Source organism: Crocuta crocuta, unplaced genomic scaffold (genome assembly GCF_008692635.1).
Source record: "Crocuta crocuta isolate KB4526 unplaced genomic scaffold, BGI_CrCroc_1.0 scaffold48, whole genome shotgun sequence".
In the NCBI taxonomy this organism is placed as follows: domain Eukaryota; kingdom Metazoa; phylum Chordata; class Mammalia; order Carnivora; family Hyaenidae; genus Crocuta; species Crocuta crocuta.
In genome coordinates this window covers 2,633,630-2,656,305 of record NW_027533089.1, presented here as the reverse complement: position 1 = coordinate 2,656,305, position 22,676 = coordinate 2,633,630, and the positions used below count along the sequence as shown (strand labels likewise).

General features: G+C 40.7%; 1 protein-coding gene across 4 annotated transcripts in view; it reads right to left on the bottom strand.

Annotated features, from left to right (window-relative positions):
• Positions 1-768: 768 nt before the first annotated feature.
• EXTL2 (exostosin like glycosyltransferase 2) overlaps positions 769-22,676 on the bottom strand; it is a 22,486-nt gene continuing 578 nt past the window's right edge. The window contains exons 2-6 of one of the 4 annotated variants that reach the window (XM_077746113.1): positions 22,235-22,392; positions 19,799-19,875; positions 6,675-7,102; positions 5,959-6,029; positions 769-2,866 (exon numbers count right to left, since the gene is read on the bottom strand). In XM_077746113.1, the coding sequence (XP_077602239.1) occupies positions 2,378-2,866; positions 5,959-6,029; positions 6,675-7,102; positions 19,799-19,803 (993 nt within the window). In that variant the 5' untranslated portion in view covers positions 19,804-19,875; positions 22,235-22,392 and the 3' untranslated portion in view covers positions 769-2,377. Of the gene's footprint in view, positions 2,867-5,958; positions 6,030-6,674; positions 7,103-19,798; positions 19,876-22,234; positions 22,580-22,676 lie in introns of those variants that run through there. The other 3 variants (XM_077746116.1, XM_077746115.1, XM_077746114.1) reach the window with 3 other exon arrangements.

Sequence of the window (22,676 nt, the reverse complement as noted above, 5' to 3'; positions counted from 1 at the left end):
GAAAAAGAGCATTTGAACTAAAGAAAATGATGTGAAAATTGCCTTGGTTCTCTGCTCATTGTTATGTAGAAATAATTTCTTGAATATTTCACCTGGTGTGCCCAGGGACCTTTCTAATACCAGGGGGTAAGTTGTAGAATTAACTGCACTTACTATCAAGAACATACCCCAACAGCTTTCATGTATTGATCATTTAAGATGGGCAAAGCATTGGACTATATTTATACAAGCTATCTCCTTTATTTCTCTAAACATCCCCCTAGGTACTCTCATTTTTGCAGATGAGGAAAGTGATGCTCCAGGAAGTTAAGTCCATGTGAGATGGAGGAAGGATCTGAATCCAACCACTCTCCTGGCACACCTCACCTCTGAGCTACATCATTTTCCTCATGCAGTTTTAAACCTGAGCCTCATCTCTTCTCCTGATCATGTGGAACAAGAATAAGAGCTGTGCAGAGAAAAACAGTTCCAGAATTCCAGCCACAATGCAAGGGTCTTTGTATCAGGTTGACCTTCACTTTGTTATCATACTTGCTGTATACTGTCTGAAAAACATGACATGATTAACTGATGTGATGCCTCAGACACATTTGAGAACACAGAATGGGAAATAAAATCTGGGAATATTTTCCCACTGAAGAATCTCCCCTCCCCCCAGAGAATGTAGCTAATGCCTCTGCCTTACCCTGAGCAGTGCATTAAAATGTTTAGCAATTGTAAAAATACCAACCACAAAAACGTGAGTCTGCTTAATTAACAGAACATCTGCACGGTAGAAGTTTATTTTATTTATCTGCCAGTGGAATCCCAAGAAGCAAAAAGTCACTACCAAGGTTGGCCAAAGCAGATAATGAACATTATAGATTCTTAGTGAGGTTCCGAGTTCTACTGGTTTTATCTGACTGCATTAAGACACATACACATGCCAGTGTAAAGAAACAACATGTACTGGACTGGACTAATTGCAGAGACCTCATTGTTGGAACATTAACCATGATTATTATAATGTTTTCACAGCTTTGCAATTATGAGAATATAATGACATTATGGGAGGAGGAGGGGGAAGTAGAAGAGGAGGTGATGGGGCTTAAGTAAATATTCCCTTGCTACTAGTGTGAACAAGGACCCAACTGCGTGGAACACAGATACTAATTCACGCAACAGAGTGAGCAATCCGACAATTTGCTGATGCAGACTCCCTATAAAATTCCTCTGCTATAGTTCAGCTCTCTTATTTTTTTCCTGTATCTCTGTAATCAAAATTTCATCATGATGAATGGTACCTTGAACCTTTTTTTTTGGGGGGGTGGGAAGCAGCAGCAGCTCTGAATACGAGATTAACTTTGTGTTAATACATATAACTCTTCAGTGTCCATGAGTAACCTATGCCCTAACAATAAAGTCTTTCGATACCAAGGGTTTTAACTTTTGCCAGGTCCTAATTAAACATTTTTTCAGAAGACTATTTTAGAAGTTTCTTAAACAACAACACATGGTTTCTGTAAAATATAGGAATGAATGTATACTCTCAAGGTCAGATTCAGGGACAAAATGCGCTACCTGAATCTAGTAACACATTCACTCCTTACTGCACATAGATTGCACATGAGAAACGCAGGCTACACTTTTCTGTGATCCATGCAGTAAATGTTCACAAAAACCAAGCAATCAACGAGACATCTTTCAGCTACCGAAACGAACACTCCTAGTCACAACAGACGTATCAACGAAAATAAAAGCAGTGATGGATGCATCGAAACTATGCCAGGCCGCGTTAGTGCTGGGAAGACCACAATGAAAGCACTGGTAGTCATGAGTTTTCTGCTTGTTTTTATATGGGATTGAGATTATCCTCCCCTCACATGGCTTTTCTGTACACCACAGGCTTTTGCTAACGAGGCATTTCAGGCTTCAAATGAAAACGATCATCCTTTAATGAAAACGCTGAGAAATGCTTCTCTGGAGTTTCTGATCCTAGAGACAACTTGCTATCCGTCCTTAAGGCAAATGCCAGGAAGTCAACGAAACTGTAGAAGTCTCAGAATGTAAACATTAAAATCGCTGGCCAAGGAGTTCTCTCTGTGGAGGAAAACTCCTTGAAAGAAGACCTGTCCAGAGAGTACCAGAGAGTACCATATTCTTGGCTTTTGAAGTTCACGTGACTTTTATGTCCTAGAAACACTGTACATTTTTTCCTTTGTAGAGACTTCTGTAGTGGATAAAATTTCATGATGTTGCTTAAAAAAAAAAAGAAAAACTAAACTAAAACCAAAACCAAACCAACCAAACAAACAAACAACCCCCCCCCCAATCCTAGTGCAGAAGAAGCTACTCAAATACCAAGCAGTTTTGAGGTTTGATTTTGTTTGTTTTACTCTCATATTTTACTTTTGTGATTGGCATATGGAAAACCAAACTGAGAAATCATAATATTGGAGTATTTTAAAGGCATGCTATCATAGATACTAACAAGCTTATTTATACAATAAGATCTCTGCAGAAAGTGCTCAGCTCGATGCCACATTCCAGGATAGCCCCCGTTGGTTTCTTTCTCTAAATTGCCCATATTGACAGGTTTCACAAATACCCCTGAAGTCTTCCCAGTGTGCTTGGCAATGATAAAATTCATGGCAATATCATCACAGTTTTGGGTTTCATCTATCAAGGCGTGGACAGCTGCGGGTTGCCTCTGAAAGAGGTCAAGGTATTTGCTATGGAAGAATGAGGCTCCAATCAGCACCAAAGAGTACTGGTCACCATTTCCAAACCCTGGCGTTTGCAGTTCAAAACCGCCATAACTGTAGACACCTGATGAAGTAGAGACATGCTTTCTAGGAACAAATCCTACAATTTGATCAGGAAATTGCTGAAAAGGTGGAAAAAGAACAATTAAGGGTGGCATTTCTTTAGAGCAGACATGGTGAAAAAGGCAATTATTTATTAAAGAGAGAAGTGAACTGATGTATCAGCTTTATTTTATTCCTGGCTTCTATATCTCAGTTTCATCTAACTCCAGGCAACTTGATAAATCTATGTCCTGATTAGTTTGCAGGTCAAATTCCATCGCAACCTAAATCGCTAACAAAATTTCTAACCTTACAAATGTTCTCTTAGTTCAAACGTTATCTGATATTAATAAATTCTAGTCACCAAGGAGTCTGGTTCTTTAAAGTTTGCTGCAGGAGAAGCTGACTCTATGAATGCTATTTATTACAGCAGATAAGAAGGCACAGTGTGATTATTTTGAAAAACTGTTTTAATCTCTTAGGAGTACATAAAATTATGGATCTACATTTATGATTCTACTGTTTTCCAATGTTGATTTCAATGTTCTTGAAAGTCAAGGTTGATCTTAAACAATGTTATATTTTTCTCCCTTTTCAGCTTGGGTGTTTCCTTTTTAAAAATATGAGAAAAATGGGGCGCCTGGGTGGCTCAGTCGGTTAAGTGACTGACTTTGGCTCAGGTCATGATCTCACGGTTCGTGGGTTCGAGCCCCGCATCAGGTTCTGTGCTGACAGCTCAGAACCTGGAGCCTGCTTCAGATTCTGTGTCTCCCTCTCTCTCTGACTCTCCCCTGCTCACGCTTTCTCTCTCTCCCCTAGAAATAAATAAAAATATTAAAAAAATAAATAAATAAAACAAAAAAAATATGAAGTGCCTGTGGCTCAGTCAGTTAAGCACCCAACTCCTGATTTTGGCTCAGGTCATGATCTCACAGTTTGTGAGTTCGAGCCCCACATTGGCTCTGGGCTCTGCACGGATAGTGCGGAGCCTTCTTGGGATTCTCTCTCTTTTTGTCTCTCTCTGCCTCTTCTCTGCTTGCTCTCTCTCTCTCAAAACGAATAAACTTAAAAAAAATATGAGAAAACATATATAATGAGATGTCATCAGGATCTTTGGAAAAAAAGACAGCAGTAAAACAAATATTAAGATTAGAGTAACTAAAAATAAAACAAAAATCACCAAACCAGAGAAAACCAGTGAAGCATGGAAAATATGTAAGAATGTATAGAGTTAAAAGGTTCAGTTCAATCTCATAAGTGTGTTTCACTCATTTAATGAACAGACATTAAACTCGGGGGGACACACACACACACACACACACACACACACACACACACATCAGGTGGGTTAATTCATAGTCCGGGGAGGCCATGATCCAGATATGTGAATAAGGAATTCCCATACTACGAGATGCTTGTACATGCAGTTGGGTAAACCTCCTGGAAGCACCTAGGACAGCGTGACAGCTGGTTGCTGGGAGGCAAAGGGAAGGTCAGAGGGTCAAGGATAAAGGAAGGGAGGCTTTAGAGAGGCTGTGCCATTTACATCATCTAGGAGGATGAGTGAAGTTCCACAGATGACCAGAGGAGGAAGAGTCACAGCGCTAAGCAGTACAAAGACCTGAGAGACGTCCATCCCAGCCTTGCCTGCCTCTCTGGCTCACATCACTATACTATGCAGGGCATTGATGGGACTGACTTCAGGAGTTGGGTTACCTTGGGCAATGGACTGAAACTGTTCTTGATTATTCTTCTATGAAAAAAACCTAAACATCATATTTATCTATCTTTAATTATGGTTTACTTGGATTGTTCTAATTAACCACGGTTCTATTTCCTTCTACCCCTGACATTTTAGGTAAATTGATGTCCTACCTGAAATAGAAATTTCACAGCTGGAGTGTTACATTAGATTTTTTTTTGCCTAAAGAGCTTTTATTTACAGGGCTGGAAAAAGTGCTGGTAGGTGAAAAAAAACTTGTTGATCAGTATACTCAGCATAAAGTTAGAAACTACAGTTTTGAGAGCAGTGGTATCTGCAGAGTATTGTGACCACTTACCATTAATATCTAATGTTCTTATATCCCAAGTAGTTAATTAAGGAGAGGTACTACAGTGCAAGTTAGACCAGTATTGGGCAGCCTAGTGTTAAATTATTTGACACAGCCTCAGATTATTGGTATGCAGTTCAGGTCGTAGGTAACTGTACTACAACTTGTTCTGTTCTGAAGTTTATTTATTTCTTTTGAGAGAGAAAGAGAGAGAGTGCCTGGGGGGTGGGCGGGGGAGATAAAGAGTGAGAATCCAAATCAGGCTCCACGCTATAACGAACTGTGACATCATAACCTGAGCCAAAATTAAGAGTTGGGCGCTTAATCAACTGAGCCACCCAGGTGCCCCAAATATTTTGGATACTACATGGCACTTTAATTAATTTATTTATTTTAAGTGGGCTCCATGCCCCTTGTGGGGCTTGAACTCATGACCCTGAGGTCAAGAGTTGCATGCTCTACCAACTGAGGCAGCCAGGTGCTCCTGAACTGCAGCTTATAAAAGCCAGCTACTATTAATTAACACATATTAAGAGCAAAAAAGTTTTTTTACAGAATGACGAGCAATGTACTCCTGTTTACTCCAGCCATGGTTGAGGAAAACACCTAAATAAATAAATAAATAAATAAATAAATAAATAAATAAAATGGTGACCACAATGATGCACTGGAATTATTATTGTTACCAATTTCTAAAAAGGAGTCCCAGCATCAGGATTAAATTTTGTGGGTGTAAAACGCTTTCTGTTAAAGCAAGTTATGTATAATATTAATACAGAGATACACTTCTCTTTTGAGACACATATCTGTGGCCTTGTAGAAAATATCTCTTGATTCCAGTCTTTGATGCATCAGATCATTTCCACATTGTTTTCTGGAAAGTAGTTCCAGCTCTTCTCCCCAGTATACCAAACATAAATCAAATACAGATAAAGGATACCATAACTTGAGGTTGGTTTAACTGAACACAAGAAATCTTGATTACCATGTACCAAACTTCTCTTTTAGATAAATACTGCCTACGCTGTTTGAGGTGTCTCCCACATTAATCCACACTGCCCTGGCTAAACCCTAGATAAGCCTTTATACTGAGGAGTTTGTAAAGCAAAGAGCCACATTACCTGCCAAACTGAGAAAGCAAAGACAAGGTCTTGGGCACTAATTAGCGTGTCATCGTCTACCATTAACACCGCTGAAAACAAAAGAGAGAAAAACTTAAATCCAACAGTTTGGAAATGAGAACAAAACTAGTATGATGCAATGGTGTTTAGATAGATCATTCAAATGAATACTTTTATGAACAAAATTAGTAAACAAGAAATGTATTCTTGGAGAGATTTGTAGCAGGAAAAGTGTATATTTGAATTGTAATTGATTTTATAATTGCCCGAGGGGGAAATTATCATGCCGTTATCATCTACTACCCTAGAAACGAATGATCCTACAAATAAATAAAACTGAGGGTCTTTTAAGCAAATTGCAATGCTCACAAAACTGCTCTGAATGGAAGGAAAAGGGAAGTGGCAAAAAAAAGACATTAAGCATAAGCCGAATGCCATCTTACTACTCTCTCTATAAAATACGTAATTATAGCGTATCTTCTTTCACAACAGTAACCTGTTTGTCACTGTTGCAATATGTGTGTGATTTCTTCCCGAGGAAACTGCCTCTTGACATGTGGAAAATTGGCCCCTTATGTTTTTCAAAGTGCTTTCTTTTGATTCAATTTCCCCTACTTTCTCCACATAATTAGGACTGAAGGCCAGAAATCACACCCCCGCCTCCCAGCTCTGGTTAGCTGCAGCCCTTGCCTGCTAAAAACCCAGCTGCAACTCACCATTGGTTTCCAGCTCAGGAAAGGCCTGGAGCCGATTTCTCATCCTGTTTGTTGTCTGTGGTTTGAAGATCACAGGGACAGGGTGAGGCCCTAGAGAATTCCATAACTCATCGGGTCCCTTCTCCCCAATGTTGTTCCACACCACGATCACTTTATGCAGGTGCGGCACTGCCTGATAGTGATTTAGAAGTCTCAATAAGAGATCTGTTCTGTTGTACGTCTGCATAATCAGAGTAAAGGAATCTAGGGTGGACTTGCCCTGGGATTTTATTTCCCTACGCAGAGTGAGCATCTTGTCTTCTTTAATATTTGGAAGTAAAGTGGTCAGAGCCCCGGCTACCAGCAGCAGCACAAGGATGGCCACCAAAGAGAAACGAAGCACTCGAATCCCCATCACTCTTCCAGGAAGTTTGCAGATGTGGCAACACCTGGAATAGAAATGGAAATAAAATACAGAGTGTTAGCATCCTTACTAGTTCCCAGGTTTTTTGTTTTTTTGTTTTAATTTCCTTTTGAGAGAGATAGAGAGAGCACTCGAGTGAGCAGTGGAGGGGAACACACACACAGAGAGAGAGAGAGAGAGAGAACCCCTAAGCAGGTCCCATGTTCTCAGCACAGATCCCAGTGAGGGCCTGAACCCAAGAACCATGAGATCATGACTTGAGCCAAAATCAAGAGTCAGAGGTTTAACCGACTGAGCTACCCAGGTGTCCCTTTGTTTTTGCTTTTTTGAGGAGGACAGAGGTTAACCTTATTTTAGTTGATTTAAGATTTTTTTTACAGAGCATAAGCAAAGGAGGGGCAGAGAGAGAGGGAGACACAGAATCTGAAGCAGGCTCCAGGCTCTGAGCTGTCAGCACAAAGCCTGACACAGGGCTTGAACCTATAAACCATGAGATCATGACCTGAGCTGAAGTTGAATGTTTAACCGACTGAGCCACTCAGGGGCCCCTATTTTAGTTGATTTAAATTCACAGTTCTCCCGGCCACTTAAAGGTAAAAATAAAAAGTACAGTGAACTAACCTCCTGGGCTGCTTGCTATGCAGTTATGAACAAAAGATCATCTACACAGAAGCCAGAAGAATTAAGCAGTGCCTTTAAAAATTTGTCTTGCTTTTAATGTGAAAAATTTGGAACTGAGATTATTTTTTCAAATGGGATGACATTTCTTTCAGTAGTATGCTCATTCTTCAAACAGCTTTACTGAGAGATCTTTGACATAAAAATTGTATATATTTAAAGTGTACAATGTGATGTTCTGATACATGTATACAGCTGACCCTTGAAGAACGCAGGTTTGAACCATGTGGGGCCACTTAGTATGTGGAGTTTTTTCAATAAATACAGCATAGCACTTTCAATGGATTTTCTCTTCCTTTTGAGTTTCTTAACATTTCCTCTTTTCTGGCTTACTTTGTTGTAAGAATACAATATATAATACACATACAAAATATGTGTTAATCGACTATTTATGTTATGGGTAAGGCTTCCAGTTACTAGTAGGTTGTTAAGTTTTGGGAAGTCAAAAGTTACATGTGGATTTTCAACTGTGCAGGGTGTTGGCGCTCTTAACCCTCTAATTGTTTAAAGGTCAATTATATTTTAGTATACAGATTTAAACTTGCTTTCTGGTAGCAAACTTTTTTCCAAATGAAATCATAAGCAGAGCCCTAATATAAGAAACAGATAATAATGGTAGTAGCAGCAGCAACAAACAATTATAGTGGGTGTACTACTTATCAGGTCCTGTACTAAGAGCTTTACATGTCATAATGGGTACTTATTCCCTCAATCAAATAAGCAAATAGCTATAAGCACTTACTGTGCCAGGCACTGTTCTAGGTTCTGTGGATACAGTAATGAATAAGACAGACAAGGTCTCTGCTGTTAGAAGCATAGGAATCAGGAGAGAGGGGCAAACACAAAGTAAACTAAAAGGTAATTTAAGATAGTAGTAATGAAGACAATAAATCAGAGTGACATAAGCAAGGGGCAGATAGATTATCAGAGATCTTGTCAGCTGAAGAAGGAATATAGATTTGTTTTTAAATGTTTATTTATTTTTGAGAGAGAGAGAGAGAGAGAGAGAGAGAGAGAGAGAGTAAGCAGGTGAGGGGCAGAGAGAGAGGGAGACAGAGAATCCAAAGCGGGCTGCAGGCTCCGAGCTGTCAGCACAGAGCCCAATGTGGGGCTTGAACTCACAAACCATGAGATCATGACCTGAGCTGAAGTTGGGTGCTTAAACAACTGAGCCACCCAGGCACCCCTAGATTTTATTCTAATTGAGACGGGAAGCCATTAGAAGGTTTTGATCAGGGGAGGGACAGGATCTAGTTCATCGTTTACTGTAGTCTGGATACTTATGGAGGTTAAATATCTTTCTCAAGATTACCAAGAACTAAGAAATAGCTGTGGAATCTACACCCGGGAAAACCTGCCGCCAGAGCCAGGCTGTTCATCATTATGGACTAGGAATATACTGCTGAATTTCAGGTCAGGTTGAACTGGGTAGGGCTCTGGAGCTTCCAAATCACCCTCCCTCACAGTTCACGAGGGTCAGGAGGTACTGCAATCAGCTGTGTCCTCTCCTGTCCCTCCTGTCCCTGAAGAATCTGCCTGAGATGGCTACCAAAGAGTAGGTGAGCAAACACCCGATTCCTGTGGCTTGGACACTCACCGGCCAACATCTCTGTCTGCTCAGACCTCTCAATCACTTACATCAGAAAAGGCTGAACCTTGCAAGCATTTCTACAGAGATGTGGAGGTTTGGTTTCCTAGCCTCCGATACAGTCACTCTCACCCCTGCTGCCTCCTTTGGGAGTGCTGCTGACTTTCAGTTGTTGCTGTTGTTTTTAGTATTCTTCTGCTAGTTCTGCTTCTGATTCCAGACTTTACTTATTTCTCCACAAGCCTCCTTAAGCTTGTAAGTCCTTATCGCGTATTTGGGCAGCTGAGCCTTCCTATATATCTTAGCATATATCCTAGCTCCATTTGACTGCTCTGTTCAGGTGCAAAAGTCAGAAATGAGGAAAACGAATGTTCAAAGACATTTACCTATAAAAGGACTGAAAACAAAAATTAACCAGACGCTTCTAAACATTTAAAAAGTGCCTTTTAAAAAATAGATCTTAGAACCGGAAAGAATGAGAATGAGTCATCATTCTCGATGACTTTAATGGATCCATAGTCTACCCTGACATTTTGCTACAATTTCTCTTCTTAGGCTGTATGATAAACGAACACCCTCCTCCATTCCACAATGCAGACCCCTATGATAAAGCTAGGGGAGACTTCTTACTGCTCCCTCCCAGCTGTGGTCTGCTCACTGTACCAAGCCGTTGCCTCTATATGGTTGTGCTTTCTGTTTTTTCCAGTTGTCTCCATCTCCTTGGAAGAGTGCAGTGTGTGTGGCTACCTAAGCTCTCGACTTCACACCTGTGGTTTAACTCGGCTTGTTAAACCACACCACCATTCCACAGGCAGTCCTCACATTGGAGTCTAAATCTTCCCATCCCGCAGACTAGATTCCCAATGAAATCTCACTTTAGTTTCCAAATGATGTTCAGTCGACCTTTTGTTTTTCATTAAGGAGGTTTAGCAGTGGTGGAATTCAAAGGACAACCCCATTCTCGTGATCTTGTTTCATGTGGTAGAGTGTGTTTTCTAATTGTAGAAACAATGTATATATAGTTCAGCACTGGTCATAGAGAGTCCATATGGACCATGACTTTAACATCTCCCTTTGAAGTTTACGAGGAAGGGGAATGAAGAATTCCAAGGCGGGTGGGTGTGTGGGGGCATACACTCCCTGACTGCATAGTGCGCTGAGGCCTGTGCAAGTGAAGAAAGACGTTATTCATAAGATCAAGGGGATGGTCATTGTCATTCAGCAGCTTTCACTTTTCAATAGTCCAGATTTGGACAGCAATGTTACCTTGTAGTAACCTTTACAGAGAGTTTTCAAAGATCCTCTCTCCTGGACTTTCTCTGCAGCCTGCTCTGTTAAGAAAAGCAATTTTGTGTTTCCCCTTTTATCATGGCCTCACTCAAGATATGAATAAAATGAATTTATTTTTGAAGTAACCTCAGCTTTACTATGATTATTTTTTCAAGGACACTCATTTAAGGCTTTAGAATACAATGTTTTCATTGCATGCACCCTCTTACTAAAACAACACATACTATTAATGTAGTCAACCAAAAACAAACCATATGAATTAATAATCTTGGTTCAAAGGCCTTGAAAATCCTTCTAATGTATTGAATCAAAAGCCGGTCTCATAAAACATATTTTCAGTTCTGCATAAAAATGGCTAGCTATAAATACTGAGAGTGAAAAATCATCCAGCAATTGCATTAAAATAGACCCTGATTGAAATCTTTGTGTTCGGGACACCTGGGTGGCTCAGTTGGTTAAGTGTCCGACTTCAGCTCAGGTCATGATCTCACGGTTCATGGGTTCGAGCCCCATGTCAGGCTCTGTGCTGACAGCTTGCTCAGAGCCTGGAGCCTGTTTCAGATTCTGTGTCTCCCTCTCTCTCTGACCCTCCTCTGCTCACGCTGCCCCTCTCTCTCTCTCAAAAATAAATAAATTAAAAAAAAAAAAAGAAATCTTTTTGTTCATTTTCCACAGCTTAGTAGGAACAGCATGTTGTAAAACTTACACAGAAGTGTTTCTAGTTTCTGAAGTAGACACTGATAACTATCTGGCAGTTTTAGTCTAGAAAAAGTAATGAAGATGAATTACTATAGCCTACTATAAATACACACTGTCAAAGACAGTTGTGAGTATTCCACTCTTGTCTAGATTCTCAAGCAGGACTTATCCCCATGCCCATCATAGAAATTTCCTCTTTCAGATAACTTCTAATCCCTTATTTTACCTGTATCAAAAGTGTTGTGGGAGGTATGAATAATTTATCTTTAGAAATACAGTGTAAATATTTTATGTGGTATTTATTAAATAATGCAACCCAATAAGCTTATGTAAAATTTTTAGTCTGCCTAGAAAAGCAAGGAGAGCGAGAACTTCATAGACCACAGTGCAAGTGGCCCGTGTGTACTTGGAGAACAGGTGAAGTGTGGAGCCCCCTGCAGGCCCACCAGAGACAGTTCCGAATCCATTGGGAGAGTCACGATGACTTCACTGGCTATGCGGATTCCAGTTTATGGCTTTCCTCTCTTCTTTTTCTAGAGAAGGGACTTATCATCTAATTCACAGCTTTGGGCTTTGAACAGGAGACACAAGAAAGAATACGTCTGGATGGTCTACATCTTCTGTGCAAAGAACCAAGAAGGTACCTCCCAGCTCTCCTGCCCTCAATTCCAACACCTTCTTAGATTTTTTAAATTTCTTTTTAATGCCTGTATATATTTACTGACACCTTGTCTCATTCTAAAAGGGATCTGACAGCTCTTAGACTTTTCCCTCTCTGCCTTTCTCCTATCCATGACTACAGTAGATTAAACATGGTAGATGTCAGCATAACACAACAAACTCTTCCTCTTCTCCTGATTATCTGAAAAATCAAAGATCCCCCAAGTGGTATTTTTTGCACATGTTAGCTTGTTAGTTCTTCATAGATAGAGAGCACATCCATTATTTTCATATTGTTATTCTAGCATCATCTACACCAGGAGTTTTCTATTGGGCATGACCTTGTTCTCCAGGTGACATGTGGCAAAGACTGGAGACATTTTTGATTGTCAGGACGGGGGAGGAGCTGCTATCGTGTGGGCAGGTGTCAGGGTCATGCTAAACATCGTGTAATGGACAGGACATCCCTCCAAAGGGAAGAATGATCCAGCCTAGCGTGCCAATAATCCTGAGGTTGAGAAACCCTGGCCTACATATATTTTACCTGACAAGACTACTTGACCATGTTGGGGGAAGGAGTGCTAGCCAGGTGGCCTCTGAAAACCCCACTGCTTTGGTTATAAACTGTAAGCGATCAAGCCTTGGCTCCAAAGCTGCCCCAACATTTATATGCTTTACTGCACAAATGCATAAACTCAGAAAGCTGAAAGAGAGCTCAGAGCCCTCTAAGTCAACTTCCTTTTTTCATAAAGAACTCAAGGTCCAGGCACAAGGGACTTGCCAGGTCTGTGCGGCTGCTTGTGGCGCGCCAGCAACAGAGCCAGGGAAAGAATCTACTTCCCTTGCCGCCACAGTCCGTGACCCTTTCTTCCACTGTGTTATGGCAAATTCTGCAAGCATGGATTAAAATATCAGTACATAAGACTGTCACTATCTGTAAGATAATATAAATATTCATACTTAGTATGCTGGAGTATTTTTTACAACTTTATTAAGATTTATTTCTGGAGTGCCTGGGTGGCTCAGGCGGTTAAGCATCTGAGTTTGGCTCAGGTCATGATCTCGCGGTTTGTGGGTTCAAGCCTCATGCCAGGCTCTGTGCTGACAGCTCAGAGCCTGAAGCCTACTTCAGATTCTGTGTCTCCCTCTCTCTCTGCCCCTCCCTGGCTCACACTCTGTCTCTCTCGCTCTCAAAAATAAACATTAAAAAAAAACCAACAAAAACAAAAAAAGAGATGTATTTCCTATACCATAAATTTCACACACTTAAAGTACAACTGACTCTCAGACAACACAGGGATTAGGAGCATCAACCACTCCACCTTGCACAAAACTGCACTTATAACTTTTACCTCCCCCCCCGCCCAAAAGGTAACTACTAGTAGTCTACTAAGAAGTCTTAGTGATAATATGAGCAGTTGACTGACACATATTTTGAATGTATGTAGTATATACTGCATTCTTACAATGAAGTTAGCTAGAGAAAAGGAAATGTCATTAAGAAAATCGTAACGGGGGGCGCCTGGGTGGCTCAGTCCGATAAGCGTCTGACTTCGGCTCAGGTCATGATCTCACGGTTTGTGGGTTTGAGCCGTGTCGGGCTCTGTGCTGACGGCTCAGACCCTGGAGCCTCCTTCAGATTCTGTTTCCCCCTCTCACTGCTCTTCCCATGCTCATGCTCTGACTCTCAATAATAAATAAAAATGTAAAAAAAAAAAAGAAAAAATCATAAGGAAGAGAACATCCATTTATAGCACTGTACTGTATCTATTAAAAAAATATCTGCATGTAAGTGGACCCCTGCAGTTCAAACCTATGTTGTTTAAAGGGTCAACTAAAAGGTTCAGTGGCTTTCAGTACATTCAGATTTGTGCAACCACACCACAATCCAACTTTAAAACATTTTCAACACCCCAAAAAGAAACTCCAGACCCGTTCATTAGCAGTCACTCCCTATTCTCATTTCCCCCAACTTCCCCACCAGTACCAGGCAGCCACTGATCTACTCAGTCGCCATAGATTTGCCTAGTCTAGATGCTGCATATAAATGGAATTGTACAATACAAGGCCTTTGTGGCTGGCTTTTTTCACTTTGCATAATGTTTTCAAGGTTCACCCGTGTCATAGTATACATCAATACCTCATTCATTTGTTTTGTTGCCCTATAACATTCCATCCCCTCACAGATATAACACATTTTGTTTATCTGTTTATCAGTTGCTGGATACTTTGGTTGTTTCCACAGTTTGCTATTATGCATAATGCTGATATGAATGTTCATGAACAGGTTCTTATGTGAACATATGTTTTCATTTCTCTGGGGTATATACTTAGCAGGGGAGCTGTGGGGTTACTATGTCAGAATTAAAGATTTTTTTTTAACATTTATATATTTCTGAGCGAGAGTGTGTGTGTGTGTGAGTGGGAGAGGTCCAGAAAGAGGGAGACAGAGGATCTGAAGCGGGCTCTGTGCAGTGAGCACACAGCCCAACGTGGGGCTTGAACTCATGAACTGTGAGAACGTGACCTGAGCCGAAATCAAGAGTCCGGAGCTTAACCAACTGAGCCACTCAGGCACCCCAGAAACTTTTTAATATCTGAGAATTGAACAGCTTTCGGAAGAACATCATTTGAACTGTTAAAAAAAATTCTTAAATGTAGGTAGAAGAATAAGAAAGTAAGTAACACATAGTTTATAAAGCAACAGTTGCAAATTCTCTAATGCTGTCTCTAAATGGACCAGGCAATTTGAATTTTCAAAAACCCACTTTTCAGTGGGATATTTACTTATATCATCCATCAAAATTCCCCCCTTAGAAGGAATGCTGCAGAATGTTGAATGAATAATTCTTTTCTCAGGGCCAGCTCCTTCAGACTGACAAAGCAACAATAATCCAGACAGGAGATGAAAACAAATATGCTAGAGCATAGTATGAACAAAGATTAGTTATGTCCTCTGACTCAGAAAGTGGAAACACAGTGAGCAGCCTGACGTTGTGCACTGAGAAGCTGTCATTTTCATTTTGATGCCACAGATGGCGGAGGGGCAATAATTATTCTGCCGTTTCACTACAAGCTTTGCCTCACATTGTACAGATTGTTTTTTCCTCTGGTTCATCCTCCAAAATATGTACTTGCCTAAAAACTGATGATTATAGAATATAGATGCTCAGAAAAGGGCCTGCAGCTGCCAAGAGATAAAATCATTTCCAAAGTGGAATGCAGAAGCCAATTCAGAACCTGGGATTTTCCTTCCACGAACATGCGAGAGGGGCTGGAAGAGACGGCTATGATGCAACTGATTAGCTGTCTCTGACCAGGTTCATGGTCACATGGATACATATTGCTCAATCTGAGGCAAATTACAAAAGGCTTCTTCTCTTATGATACACGACAGCCAGTGTGCTGTACAACCATGTGTTGGTACATGCTCTTTTCACTATCCACAAAGCCCTTCCTGATCCCCACCTGACAAACTTCTACTCCCGTCCGCCCCCGGCCAAGTACCTTTCAAACATCCCATCCCCTGCGAGTGTTCCTCTCAAGCTCTCATCCTCAGTGCTCCTGGAAACTCAGAACATACTGCTATAAGGCTTTGTTTCCAGGTATTATGACCATGGACTATGTTCCTTCTGGAGTCTGACTATTATCTGGAGAGCAGTTTCCGTTAGTCTCTGTAGCCCACAACAGTGCCTGGCCCATTTCAGCAGGTGCTTCCACTCTTTGGAGTTGAGGGGATCCAAATGAGGTGAGGGAATCTACATTTAAGTTATCTTCAACAACACAGTGGATAAGAAATGCCTGAAACTAACAAAATAAACTTAAAATGAATGCAAACAAAGGTCCAGTTAAGCCTATACAGTGCCTAAGAAACCCATCCCTCTGTAAGAAACCTGGGTCATCCCCCATTTGGTGACTAGGACAGCCAGGCATGAAACGTGGTCTCAAGCTCAAGCCATCTTTCTACCATCAGTTCCGGGGCCAGGCTACTTGATAAATACAAGATGTCCCACAACTCTCATTTTCCCCCCGCATCTTTTCAAAGACATTCTGCGTTAAAATACTTTTGTACATACTTGTGTTTATGGAAGCTCTTCGAGAATGAGTTGATCTGCTTTGGGGCAGGGTGGGAGTTTGGGGGAGTCATCACTTGTTAGATAAGATCACCCTTGTGAATTTCCCCAAGGGAAATTTAGGGACTTTAGGGACTAACAAAAATCAGAAACTATAGGACTCCATCCGGCAGGCACCACACATGATTTAAACCAACAGACAACAGGGGTGCCTGGGTGGCTCAGTCGGTTGGGCATCCAGCTTCGGCTCAGGTCATGATCTCACGGTTGTGGGTTCGAGCCCCGCGTCAGGCTCTGTGCTGACTGCCAGCTCAGAGCCTGGAGCCTGCTTCAGATTCTGTGTCTCCCTCACTCTCTGACCCTCCCCCGCTCACGCTGTCTCTCTCTCTCAGAAATAAATAAAAACATTAAAAAAAAAAAAGTAACCAACAGACAACACAATCTTACCTAGCTGCGAAATGAAAATTTCGTTTGGGTTCAGAAACTGACAAAAAAACCCCAAAAACCTTAGACTTCAGGACAATTTGCAGAAAAAGGAAACTAAGTGAGAACACTGCCCCCAAGTGTATTCACTATTGCCTGGAGTAAGCCTCTTCCATTAAAATTTTCAAGTTGCACAAACTAGAATTTGCTTCATGGCAAAACACAGAATGTTAACAATAGTACATGAAAGGTCACTTTTCTTCACAAGTCTTTCCCAGGTGCTCTACGGTAGCCTGGGAAGTTTGGCTGTTAGTATTTTCCCCATATTCTAGAAATTCATTCTTTTCGCTGTTATTTTAGAAGTGCCATACCACTTTTCTCATCCTTTACCAACTGCTATTCTCTGCTTCCTAAATGATTTTCCCTCACTTTCCCTCCTGAAGAATCCATCTGTTCTTACAAGGCTCTTCTTAACTCCCATTACTTTCTTCACAGTTCTAAAGACATCAAAATAAGTTATTTTGTGTTACTTATAAATATTTAGGAACAGGAAAAACGGGAGTGGGAACAGATTTATAGTATTAATAAATGAAAGTGTCTACCGTGTCAGATTCATCTTATGATCCTGCTGTATATCTGATCAACGGTACAGTGTTCTGAATGGACCATTGAGCCGGCCACAATCTGGGTCACCTGTGTCATGGACTGGCAATTAGGATGAACAGGATTAGTCTTTTTTATTCACAGTCTAACCACCAACTTATATAAGATCACTGATAGCCTATTTATTTATTTATTTATTTTAATGTTTTATTTATTTCTGAGAGAGAGAGACAGCATGAGCAGGGGAGGGCCAGAGAGAGAGGGAGACACAGAATCTGAAGCAGGCTCCAGGCTCTGAGCTAGCTGTCAGCACAGAGCCCAGTGCGGGGCTTGAACCCACGACCCATGAGATCATGCCCTGAGCCGAAGTCAGATGCTTAACTGACTGAGCCACCCAGGCGCCCCACTGATAGCCAATTTAAAGCCTGTCTTTTAGAAGGCTCCGTCCTGCCGTCCCTGCATTCTGAAACTGTGGTTCTGAAACAGTTTCAGTGCTAAAGCAGGTGGATAAACAGCTACTGCGAGACCGTATTTGAATACATAGATGCTGCAGCTGCAGTTCCTTCCTCACTACAGGCTGTAGGGAAAGAACTTCGGTACTGGGTACACTGAAGATCAAGTCCTCCTGTCGGCAGTCTGGCTGAGTGAGCCATTCTTCTATAGGTAAATCAGGTTTGAATGAACACCAAGGGGAGCACTGAGAGCAGGGATAACAGCCAATAAGCAGCCGTGTTTCCATTTTCCTCTCCAATCCCACCCCATATCCACAGCAAAGGTTGTCTAACAGTCCTGGCTTTTTTTTTTTTTTTTTCTCCTAAGCCTGTACAAAAGCATCATATTCCTTTTTAATACTTCCTTGGACAGCTACTGTCAATCAACTGGATTTGCTTAATCATCACTCATTTAAGAGGAAATAACATACACATATTATGCGTAAAGTTTGTTTTAAGTACTGCCTCCTTTAATCCATCCATTGGTTAGGGAGGCAGACAGCGAGGTCCTCTCTACCTCAGAGCACCAGGTTATGCTAGATAAAAGTTTGTTTTAGCCTTGCAGGCTTCTCCCGGAATTGCCAATTAATTGTAGCTATGATGAAGATGAAGATGATGATGGTGTTTGGAGATGACTAATTCCATGGACATGTATTAGGGGCAGGAGCAGGAATGGCTTTATTTCTAAGAGGAACATCCACGACTTGTAAGGATCCAAGGAGTCAATGCATCCTAAGAAGAAAGCCTAGAAATAGAAAAGCATTTTTAGCTCAGTACAGTGCCATGCAAAATTAGTTCCAGAAATGGGTCAGAAAGAAACCAAGTACATCTGCAAATATATGACTTTTACCATTCTAGGATAAGAGAGCTTTTCATTTGAACTTCTCTGTGTTAGTCACAGGAAAATGGAGGGAAGGCAAGACTGTCAGGCAACAGCTCTCTGGAATATTCTACGGAACCTCTTTCTTTTACAAAACAACGGGTTTTCAGCAATAAACTCACATTCCAAAATAGCTCTCTAAGAGACACAGATTTCATACGTGTGAATTATAATTTATAAGTAGTTTTAGAGAGCAAACCTAACATCAAAGCAATCCTGATTCATATAAGCTTTCTGACGTTATTAGAGGAAGGCGAAAGACTGTGGTAAATATCCAGCAGTCAACCAACCTTTACCGGCCCCTACCATGTGCGCAGCACTTTCCGGCCCTGTAAGGCAGGGATGGTAAGGCACAGACCACCCAGTTCCTGCCCTCACATTGCTCAGCAATAGTAATGAAAACTGTCAGACCTCTGGCCTCCGTGTGCTATAGAGTATCTCAAATCAGCAATGTTTCAAACCTTTAGAGAAGGAAAGTCAAACATCTCCACCTGTTTTGTAGATGGGATCGCTGAGACTGGGCATATTCAATGATTTTCCCTGAGCACGGATAGCGTGGCAGGTCCCACAAAACTCCAAACTCTCGCACTTGAGCCACTTTGTATTTTCAGCATCTTCTGCACAGTCTCTTATCTCTAGCTTTGTTCTAGTCTACCAGAATATTTCAACTCTATGGCTATTGGCTTTATTCCATAAGCGGAACTATTTCAATGGATAAGACTAAAAAGAGGCCTCACAGTATTTTCTAACAGATCGTGGCTCAAGTAAGAACTTTGATTTCCAAGGAAACAAGAGTACCTCTGTAGGAAATCATTTTTCTCAGGTAAAAATATTGGTACTACACTCATGTTCACGACAGCATTACTCGCGATGATCAAAAGGTGGAAGTGACCCAATATCTATTAACAGAAGAACGGATAAACAAACTGTGTTATATACGTGCAATGAAATATTATTTAGCCTTTAAAAGGAAGGAAATTCGAACACATGCTACACCATGGATGGATCTTGAGGATACTATGCTAAGTGAAATAAACCAGTCACAAAAAGACAAAAACGACATGATTCCACTTACATGAGGTATCTAGAGTAGTCAAATTCATGGAGATAAAAAGTAGAATGGTGGTTGCCAGGGGCTGGGGGGAAGGGGGAAATGGGGGCTCGGGTAATGAGTATGCAGTTTCAGCTCTGCAAGATGAAACAGTTGTGGGGATTGGTTGCTCAACAATGTAAATATACTTAACACTATGAAACTAGATGCTTGAAAATGGTTAAGATCGCAATCATGTGTACTCTACCACAACTTTTAAAAAAACAAAAAAATACTGGTACTTACCTCATTATGGTAAAGTTTTAATTTTTTAAAAATTTTCTTTATGGCTTCTTAATTGATAGGGACAGGATCTCGTGGCACTATTAGGGGAAATCAAAGAATTTTCTGTGATGTTCTTTGTCAGTCATCAGGAGATTTTTAAAAATGCTTTTAATGCCATTGTCTCTAGGCTTCAAATTATTTTTAGAAATTAAAATTAGGTATTCTGTGTTTTAAAAGTTACATGTAGGGGCATTCACTTTTGAATGTCCCCTCTCTGTAAAGAGAGCTTTCTTACAATTCTTCCTTTCTAATCTTATATTCTAATAAACTTTTGCCTGCTGCTCAGAAAATAAAAAAATAATAAATAAAAGTTATGTTTAGGCAGTGAGATAGAGAATGTCGTCCTGTGAGGTTGGAGCCAATTCTGCTATATTTTTGTTTTCATCTTTGGGAAGTATACAGAAGCAGGAAAAACCCCCACATCATCCTGACTATCTAATGGGTTTGCACAATCAAAACCTATATGCCATATATATACGCGCCATGGAGCAAAACCCTGGAATGCAATTTGCACTTAGGCTTGATTTCCAGATTTTTAAGAATCTGTAGTTTTATCCACCAGCACAGTGTCTTTTTTCACTGGAGGTTCACAGGGCATTCAATTTGAAGCATCTAAAAAAGCATGGGGTCTAAATTGGGCTGCAGATAAATGCCAGGGTTGGTCACCAAGAAATGACAGATGGCATCCTTCCTATTCCTTACTGACAACGGCCAGAAAGGAGCTGGAACTCTGACTGGAGATAAGCATCTCCTTCATTCATTCTGCTTTCATTTCTCACAGTCCTCAGTCACATGACTGAGAAGCTGGGGGCTTTTTCCATTGTATAGTCCGTATAGTTAATCCAGTGCAATTAATTAGTAGAAGATGATCTAAAATGAATGTTCAAAAGCGCAGGGCAGAAATCTACTGACAACTGTTAAATGTTCATTACTGTATCTATTTGATAACCTTAAAAACCCATTTAATCTCTTAAGACACGAAGGAATTAAGAATTATGATTGGAGTCTTTCAAAATCCTGCATCTGTAATGACCACCTGAATTGAGCTGAAGAATCATTTTTTGGTTTTCCGAAATAATGTTCTTTCGTGACACACGTTATTGAAGGGACAATATTATGGCTGGGACAAAAGGCTTGGTATATACCAAAAGACTCACTGAATGACAGTTGTCTCCCTTTGATACACCAAGGGCATACCTTGTGCATACATTAAACATCACACAATTCTAAAATCCTAGACTGATTTGCCTGTCACCCTCTCTCCTCACATCAGCTGCTTCTTCCCATAAAATCCTTCCAGGGAAAGAACTTTTAACTTAGCTGGCTTTGTAATTATTTCCCTCCTCTCATCCTGTGCCTAGCAGATAGTAGACACTCATTAAATGACTGCTGAATGAAAGAAACTAACTAACTTTGATATGACAATATATATTGATCAACGTACATAGAAGAAATATTATTTCAAGACGACAAAAGACGTGAGGCACAAACATTTTCCACTCATAGAACTTTTCCTGATTTAACTAGTGTCCAGTTTATATTTCCAACAAAATGCCTTTAGTATTGAAGTTGGTAATTATGCCATCCAAGACTGAAAGAAATGAAGTGGTACTGCCGCTTTTGAAAGGGAGAAAGCATTCCTGGGAATATCTATATCTTTCTGGATGAGGAGTGGGGCAATTGGGGAGTCCCAGGAAACCAACATAACTGAAATTAAACTTCATTTCTCCAACTTGTTCCAACACTACTTGAAAGGGATAATGCAGATTTCTCCATAAACCAGCTGAGCAATTTCTTATTTGTAGCAATATAGGATAAAACGCAGAATTTATTTTCAAAGGCAGAATACAAAAATACAGGCTCAAATTGCGGCTGACCTTGATGAATTAAGAGAACACTGGAAATCAGTTACTGAAATTTGGTTATTTCTATACATCTCTCCTTCCCCTCCCCAGTTTATCATACTGAAATAAAGCCGTGTGGTGAAAAACCCAATTAACATGGAAATACTTATCTTTAGCTTAGTTTGCACCCACTTATTGTTTCCCCAGCAGTGCAGTAGAGTAAAATTCAAAATCTATGGCTAATATAAAAGCTTCCTAAAATATACATGTAAATTCTACTGATTAAGAATATTTCAATGTTTAAGTTAAAATAATGAAATATATGCCCAAAAACGCAAAAGAGAAAATGCTCTTTCCCGGACTTAATTTCTAATGTTTTACACAGCAGTTTTAATTAACATGAACATTGAAAAAAATTACATTTTCAAAAACAAAGCCAACGAATCCCTACCCCAGTCACGCACAAAGTTCCAAGAACCAGAGCAAAACACACTTACATCCTTACTGCAAAAAAAATGTTTTTTACCACGAAAGCATTTTGCTATTTCCTTACCTCGAGTGCAGAAGATTGCAGTGCGGACAGCCGATTTACTTGCTCGCAGCCTGGTTCTCATAAAACGGAAGGGGCCTCTCGCTTGCTCATTTTTTGATTTTTGGGTTTCTAAACCCAGCAGCGTGCATCCACCCAGCCTCATTCGCTGGATTGATAACCTGGGAAAAACACCGCCCGCAAAGTGAGCGCCTGAAGCAGGGGACAGTCCCCCAGTGGCCGCCCCTCCCTTTCGGTGACGCTCCACTTCCTGTTAGACGAAAAGGCAGTTCCCAAGAAGCTCGGTTTTGTAGTTTCTAGCCCACTTCCAAAAGCCAGTTCTCCTTTCCCGCATTTCTTCCCCAAGGTAACAACTTCTAGTCATTCACGTGATGGACCACCTGACCTGACCAAACCAAGTAACTTTCCGGGAAGGCAGCCGCAGGAAGGTTCCGACAACTGCGGG